Raw genomic sequence first — 8,913 nt, forward strand, 5'->3', positions numbered from 1 at the left:
TTCACCATGAAAACAATATGATTAAACATAAGAAGTTCATAATTGTTGATAACTATTTTACAACACACAAAACGACAAGAAACCGAAACCGAAACAACAAACTAAGGAAGCTTGGTGGCATCAAGAACAACAAGAAGCATAAAGACAGCTGCAGCAAGAAGAGTGAGAGGAAGCGAAGGAGCAGCTCGGTGACAGAATTTTCCAAAAACGCCGCAAACTTTATTCCACATGACATGCTTGTTCCCTTGTAAACCCATTAGCCCAATTGCTCCGGCCGCTCCGGTGCCGGAAAACAGCAAAGCCACCATCAATAAATCTCCTAGCAAAACTGCCATTAACAACCCTTTGCTTCTTCTGCCTTTGTTGATCATCAAAATCGCTAACGAGATCACAGTGTAACCGCAAGCTATCACGTTTACTGAGATGTGGTACCTACAACATTTGTAATGCTACATTAATGCTCATTTCAGAAGTTTATGTATCTCTACTGTAATCACTTCCTTTTTTCTTTTGCCATCAAAAAATTAAAATTAAAAATATGTATCAGTTTAGCAATTAATATATGAATTAATGTTTCTAGATTCTTAATTTATTTAGATATACAGGCTTTGCGTTTTTGGTCATGCCAGCTAGAACTGTTGGACACTAAATTTTAAAGTAAAATTAATTAACAGCTGGGGAAAGGCCAGGTAAAAATTGGCTATGGAGGGCCAACATTGACGTTGTGTCACTGTTTTGGTAGTTGGACATTTATGATTAACTACAAAATTTACTATACACTAGTCAAATTTTCTATGATTAAGTATTATTAATATGCATTTAGGTGTAACATTTACTCTACGCACCCATAAATCTAAGAAGGTCAATTATGCAAAATATTAGTTCAGCAGTCCTACTACGCATGCAACCAACCGTAAGAGTCTAATCAAATTTATCATGTTTATCCGTGATTGACGTTTATTTCAACCATGTAGACGACGACATATAGAGCTAATGAGAACGTGCACTAAATAACCAAATTTGACATATTTATTTTTCTTTCTGAAAAATGGTAAAATAGTAAACAAGAGACTTACACAAAGGCAGACAAGTAAGTGGCTTTGGCGGTTGTAGTGATATCAAGAGGAGGTAAAGTGGGAATAAGCTTGAAAGACACAACCTTTGTTTGCTTTGCGACACCAAGTACTGTTGCAGCCGCCATTGTTAAGACCAATGCCAACACTCTCAAAGTCAACTCAACTCCTTTTCTCGATCCATTGATCTCCTTCCTTCCTTTCTCCATCTCCATCCCATTCATATTGTGCTTGCTCTCGTGTTCCATTTAGGGATCAGAAACAAGTGAAGATGATCAAAATGAGAAGAGAAAAAGTGAGAATAAATGATCTTCTAAGCTATTGATGCTCTCGATGTAAGAAGAGATGAGTATATATATTGAATACGTTTACTTGCATGATAAATAATAGAAATAAATTGTCACTTAATAATGTCTACGTGGCTTTATGTGGCTTTATGTGGCTTTATGTGGCGCGACCGCGCGAGAGAGATTTGTAACTTAGAGAAAAAGGAAAAAAAAAAACAAACCTTATGGGATATACATGCATTTACGTAATTACATTACAACGTTGTGAAAACCGAAAAAATTGTTAAATTATTAGCTTTGAGGGGGTGTTCGTGTAGCTAGGTTAACAAAGAGGGTAATTAACAATGGTATCGTATGTCAGTCAATTACCAATGTTCGAATTACATCAGAATAAATTTAAGATATGGATATCAATACTTTTGGATTGGTAAAACACCAATACAAAGTATATTTGTTTCGTAATCCATATGTTTTAATGAATTTTGTTCTGTAAGGAAGAATGATATATGTGATATAGGGATCTAAAATATATATTTTCGGATTGCCCACATCCTCATTATCGGCTTTTGAGTGATTTGACTAGAATACAAAATTGATTCTAAGTTTGGCAAGTGTCTCTATTTTTAGCTATTGTGTGAAAATGATTGGTGGCAATAATATTGTTGTCGTTATATAAGATTCATAACGAAATGATGAGTACCAAAAACACATTATTAACCAAAAACAGTACATTATTTTATATTTATTTTTCTCAGTTCCATCAAACATCTTAATATTTTTATAGTTGTGAAAAATACTTTCAAACTCAAGTCTCTAAAAACTAATCTCATATAACTTAATCCAAATTTTGGAGAACCTATAATCAACCAGTTGAGAATCTCACATATGATCTAACCCATCATTGTAAACAATTCATTTAATAGAAAAAAATTCACAAATGTTAAATATTAGAAAAAATAATTAATTATAAAAAACTAAACATCAAATATTAGACTAATGCACAATAGTTCTACACATTTTCAAGATCATTTTCTTTTTGTTTACATACAAGGAAAATGAATTCCCAAAGCTTCAAATATATAATTATTCCTATATCGATCACGGAATGGAGAGCAACTCGACGAATTCTAAAGCAACTTGGTTTATAAAAAAGATTGGTAGTTTATGTGGGGACATCCATTGAAGGTCATGAAGAACTTAATGCAACAATGGCAGTTAGCAAGTGTGGTCACTGACAGCTCGCTTTGGAAATACTCAATTTAAGAGAGAAATCATTTACGGCGAGTCTTCTTCATACACCATACGATTATGTATAATACCAACTCGGATACGTGTCATTTCAAACAGTGACACGTACTAACTTATACAAGGATTATACGTAATAATAATTTATATCACATTACAAAAAAAAACTTAACTAGAAGTCTAGTACTATTACTCAAGACACATATTAACCTTTTTCACCATGCAAAAAGGCTCTTGCTCGCCACAACGAAATCGAATGACTCGAGCTGTATACTCTCTTCGCTAGTAAAATTCGACTAAACTAACCCTAGTAGAGATCTTAAAACTTGTATTTTTATATTGACCTGATGGAAGAACTCATATATTTTCCTAAAACACAAATAATTTGGAGTTATCTTTTATATATATATATATATATATATATATATATATAGATTTTGTTTAAAATTTTACTTACCACGTTAGCTTAAGCTCCACAAACCTTTTTTTTGTATTGTCCTCTTTAAATCCATGTGATGCACAAGCGCTTTGTTCCCACGGCAGCTATGCACCAGCTTATTATTCTTCTGCACCAACTCAGATTGCTTTAGTCTGAGTTATTAGTTTTTTTTTTTTTTTTTAAATCTAAACTTCAGTTTTAATAAATTAGTCTTACCAGATATACATTAAAAATGACTTTATATACACTTCTATTTTCCACTGGAATATATTTTTAGAATCAACCAATATACAGTATAACTAAAACTCAGGTTTGGACCATTTATTAAGAGAATTAAACTGACTTATCAAATTTTCCTCTCTTTTCCTTAAGAGAATTTTCAGACATTGTTTGTTCTAAGAATTCAATAATCATAAGAGATCATGTTACGAGAAAACGAAACAAAGATTTAAGAGGATAATATATTTTATAATACATGATCATTTTAGAATATGAATTTAATGTCCGTAGAGATGCGACCATATCACTCGGTGTTAGAATCATATATCTTTTTAATATCCACGAAGATCGTCTGAAAGAAAATTGGAAGTCAAAGGACCATCACTAGATTTGTGATTTTGTCAAGTTCCGCCGAAGAACAAATTTTGGATTTTAGTTAATGCGCAAATAAATTTACTCGAAGTTCCCACTGCCGTTGGTAGCGGCAAATAAGCGACACTACTTGATATTTTGGAACTCGGTGTTCACATTGTGAATTAATGAAACCCTATGTTTTATCCTAAACACTTTCTATTTTTTTGTGATTATGTCTTTTACCAAAATAAAGAGTTAAGGACTTCTTCCATATCAAGAAAGTTCACAATATCTCAGCCTTGAGTAAGCAAATTGCTTTCCACGAGATCGACCTTTGCCCAAAGAAAGTGATAAGCGTTTCTTTAATTGTGTTTTAGGTTATCTTTTGGTTGAGAAAAAAACGATAAGTCAGAAGTTGATTTAAAAGATTGATGGAGAGATATATAATACATATAAATTCATTTTATTTTTCCATGGTTTTTAAAAATTTCTCCATATACTCGCAAAATGAGTTTATAATGCACAACGTTCTTCTTTAAAAAATGATCAAACTGATAGTAGAAATTGGACTTTTTTATGTAAAAAATTATATAAAAAGGTTTGTATTTTAAATTTGTAAATGGTGATATAGACGATCAGTATCGTCGTCCATAACATCTAAAACTTAGCAAAAACCCAAAATTGTTTGTCATCATTACACTTTCAGTGTATCCCAATAAAAATAGTAGAACTCATATATTTATTTTGAATTATTGTTTCTTCTATATTCATTATTTGAAACAGACGTATAACGGTATATATAGGCCGTATAAAGTCTTATAATGTCTCTGGGACAGGTAGTCATGGGACAATGAGCTCGTGTATCCGTTTTCTTCACATATTTATTTATTTTCTGCGAGTATTAATCATTTGAATTACCAGATTCGTTCACAAGAAAATATTTCGTTTTCGTTATTTAATTTTTATGAGTTGTCAAAACAATTCCAAACTAATGGGATATTTAGGTGGTTGGATATTACATTCTATATTTATAAACTAGGTGATACCCCGTGCTACAGCACGGGATTATATATTTTGTTAGTTACTTTTTTTTTGTAATTTGTATTTTTGTAATATCGTTATTTATTTTGACTTATTTTCTTTGTTTATATAGTGTTTATTTGTATATTTGGGGTTATATAGTAAATTATAAATCCTAATAGAGTAAGTAGTTTGTAAAATGTAGCTTTTCACGGAAACAGACACATCGAAATAGTAGATAGTAGTTGTCTAAGAGAATAGACACTCCGCAATATCAGATAGTAGTTTTGTAAGAGGATAGATACACCCCGCTTCCATGGCTTAATTTATAGTTTGATAAAAATACCTGTTTTAAAAGGTTTAACTCAAACTTTCTTATATTTTAAAATTTTTAAGAGTAAAAATATTAATATTACTTAAATATTTTATAGACTTTAAATATATTATAATATTTTAAACTTTCGACGGAGTTCAAATATTTATAATAATTTAAACATTCTATAAAAATTTAAATATTTATAATATCTAAAACTTTTTTTAAAAACATAAATATATTATAATATGTTTACTTTTTAAAAGTTTAAATATTCTCAAATATAGAACCAAATTAAACTGTTAAATTTGGATACCTGATAAATCAAGTTTCCTGCTCATTTGTACTCAAAACATTTTTGTCATATATTTATAGTCATTATGAACCATATTCCAAAATATTTAGTCGATGTGGGATATACAGTACACCATTTCTGTAAATTAGTTTACAATTTCACATATATATAATTTATGCGTTTTTAATTCTTTCCATCTATACTACTCATAATTAATTACTATAATTTCGTTAAGGAAATATTAAAAAATATAAACTAAATGATGATTTGTTTTTATTTAATTGTATTAAGTTGATTTGTTGTTTCCTTAAATATCTCACAATATAAAAGCAAATCAAATAAGTTTACATATATATACAATTTCGTATTTAATCTATTGATTATTTTGGAAGCAAAAAAAAAAATACAATCGATAAGTATTAATATTCGTAATAATTATAGGGATTAAGTATGGTAGTAGTTAATATTTGATATTACCGAAGCCATTAAATACTCGGATACCAGTTTCCTTATTTATAGGAATTATACTTCTGTTTGGTGACGGGAATAATTATTCTTGAACCAAACAACATACAGGATCCGAATATTATAAACTTGGAGTACAAACAGATCCGCGGATTTATTTTCTTCTATTACCGGGTTAAAGAGGATCCGCGTCCCGACCCGGTGGTAATTAAGTGGGCGAGCAAGGGGTATTTTCGTCATTTAGTGAAATCAAAACTATAGGATAATTTAATTAAATTAAGTGATTCTCTAATCATTTTTAATGAAAAACGTACCAAAACAAAGTCATGGTCCAATTTGAGTCTAGTGAGTACTTCAGCTTTAATAGTATAGATATCTCACATTAGTTGGATAATGCGATTATAAATATCTCACATTCTATATTTGACAATTAGAGGCTTCTTACACGCAATCATAAGCTAAAATGTTATTACGATCTTGTTATTGGACATCTCGCATTCAGATTCAAAGATGCGTACATAAGTAGTTAAATTGTACTTAATAGATAATCTTAAATTATGTGTTCTCGTGGGGCTATACGCTGATAAACGAAAATTAAAATATCAAAACAATCGTGACAATACAAATACCAGCTGTTAACGGTCAGTGGCTACTATAACCAAATTATTAATCACAATCATTTTTGAACCGTTACCTTTTACTATATATACTACTAGATAAGGATCCGCCCGATGTGCGGGTTATAAAATTTTGTAAATAAAATTAAATTTAAAAAAATTATATTAAAATTTGTTGTATGTTATTTATAAATTTTTTTGCTATAATACACTGATTTATATCTATTTACAAATTTTTATGTATATTACCATTAAAAGTGTATTTTTTTATACCTAAGTATATTTTATGTTACAAATATATTATTTGCCATCACCTAGGAAAATATCTATATAAACACATTAAGCCGAATATTATATGTTTATTTATTTTCACTTTTGCATAGTTTCTTTAATCACTAAAATATTTAGTTCAAGAAACTTCTCGAATAAAAAATATATTACATAGTATACTAATCAATGATGTATCTTCACAATAGTATAAGACCAACCATGCAGAGAACCTCTGCTCTGCCCTCCTCCCTTACGTAGAGAACCTTACGTCCAACCTCTTCCACCATGAAGAGAACCTTGGCTCTGCCTTCCTCCCGTGGGGAGATAACATTGCATGCGTCCAACCTCTTCCACCGTGGAGAGAATCTTGGCTTTGCGCTCCTCATGTGTGATGAGAGAACATGTTCACGTCTTTTAACTATCTCAAAGTTGCATGCTCCGGCAACTAATGAAACTAAAAGTCCTTTTCTAACGTCACAAAATCTTTTGATAGTAACTAATGTTAAATTTCTCAATATATTCGTGGAAGTATCTTTAACACATCATGATGTAGCCTTTGTCTCCGAGCTTCCATGGATCTATCAAAAACAGTTTATGGTTTTCTAATTTATCTATATATGTTTGTTGTAAGCTTGTTTTTGATTAGTCTATTTGATAAGGTTCTACTCTTTATCTCCCTATGGAATTGAATAAATGGTAACAATTATGTTTACATAAAAAAAAGGTTTATAACCAACCAATCAAGGTTAGAGAAATTAGAAGAAAATTAATTTGACCTAATTAAAGAAATAATATAAAATTATAAGCAAAACAATATATGAATCTTAAATCAAAGATTAGAATATAAATTAAATTAAACAATCTAAAAAGTACTATAATAAATTTTAAAATATCATATTAGAAAAAAAGACGCATATATTAATTTACATTTTTTTTAGGTCAACATATTAATCTTAACTATTCCAAACTGAAAAAATGAGAAAGTAGGAGAAAGTTTTGGTTTAAAAAAATAAAGAAAATTTACTTTCCCATTAAAACTTTTTGTTAGATGAAAAATGTGAGACCATCTATGGTTATATAGAAGTGAGTATTTACATTTTTTAGAATTAATAATTAACTGTACATTTTACTTAATCCTTTTTATATTTTTTTCATTGAATTAATAACTTAAAATTAAAAATAAGTAAATAATAGGGCAATTGTCATAAATACCACTAAAATAGGTTTTTGTTCCAAAAATACCAAAATTTAGTTTTTTTCCAAAAATACCACTAAAATGTATTTTTCCAAAAATACCACATAATTGAACTAAAGTTCTAATACTAAAAACTAATTCCTAAATTATAAATACTAAACCCTACCCCTAAAAACTAAATTTGTCAACCCAAACATAAAAAAAATAATTCACATCCTTAAAATTCAATTTTTTGTGTTTGTGGTAATTTTGGAAAAAAAACTTTTGTGGTATTTTGAAAAAAAAACTAAAATGTGGTATTTTTGGAAAAAAACCTTTTTAGTGGTATTTAAAGGAATTTCTCTAAATAATATTATAATTTCGAATCTTATGAAATATATAATATCCTTATAATTATTTTTTTAACTCTTTAATTTTTGTAATTTTTTATAATTATCTTTTTATATTATAAATATTGTTTAAACAATTTTTTTTGTTTTTTTGTTATAATCTCAAATTCATCTTTTTAAATATTAACTTTTACACATGTCAAAATCTCAGATTAATAATTTGACACGTGTCAAAATCATGTTAATGGCTAACTTTGAAAACCCAACTTTATATAATAAGATTCCCTCTATATTCTTTTGTCAACCATTAGGCAACAACAGGCCGGCCCATTAGCCTAATCCCTATATTCGTAGGGAGGGGGACTTGATCCCGGGTGTGATGGTGTCTTGTGCAATAAGAACTTACATTTGGCCACTGCACTAAGGTCACTTCACATTCCCTCTATATTCTATAAATTCATTTTTAAAAATTTTCATACATATCAATCAAACATACAAGAATGTGATTATGATCAATGTATTTTTTTCTCTATTTCTTATAACTCTAAATCGATAGTACTGTTCAACAATTTTTTCTTAAAGTTTACATTCATCACCAATAACTAATAAATAACACATATATAAAAACTTTAAAATTTTATATCTTTGTGAAACAATTTTTTTTTCTAAAACATGGATTACTTAGAATGGAATTAAGAAGTGCAATCTCTTACCCTTCAACCAGAAAACTTTTCTTTATGTCTGCCAAAGAATGTTTAGCCACAACTCCACCAATAAGATCGATAAAAAGAC

At 29.2% G+C, this 8,913-nt stretch overlaps 1 protein-coding gene across 1 annotated transcript; it reads right to left on the minus strand.

The window, feature by feature from the left end:
• LOC104732093 (CASP-like protein 1E2) lies at positions 1-1,481 on the minus strand. Its single transcript, XM_010451616.2, has 2 exons — positions 1,077-1,481; positions 1-432 (listed from the first exon to the last, which is right to left on the minus strand). The coding sequence occupies exons 1-2, from the start codon at positions 1,319-1,321 to the stop codon at positions 102-104; spliced, it is 576 nt and encodes a 191-aa protein (XP_010449918.1). The 5' UTR covers positions 1,322-1,481; the 3' UTR covers positions 1-101.

This window comes from Camelina sativa, chromosome 12, assembly GCF_000633955.1.
Source record: "Camelina sativa cultivar DH55 chromosome 12, Cs, whole genome shotgun sequence".
Taxonomy (NCBI): domain Eukaryota; kingdom Viridiplantae; phylum Streptophyta; class Magnoliopsida; order Brassicales; family Brassicaceae; genus Camelina; species Camelina sativa.

Excerpts from the sequence above, each read along its gene's own strand:
- LOC104732093 (XM_010451616.2), bottom strand. The coding sequence starts at position 1,321 with ATGGAACACGAGAGCAAGCACAATATGAATGGGATGGAGATGGAGAAA. Across the intron at positions 433-1,076 it reads ACTTACTTGTCTGCCTTTGT|GTACCACATCTCAGTAAACG; the intron begins GTAAGTCTCTTG and ends CAAATGTTGTAG.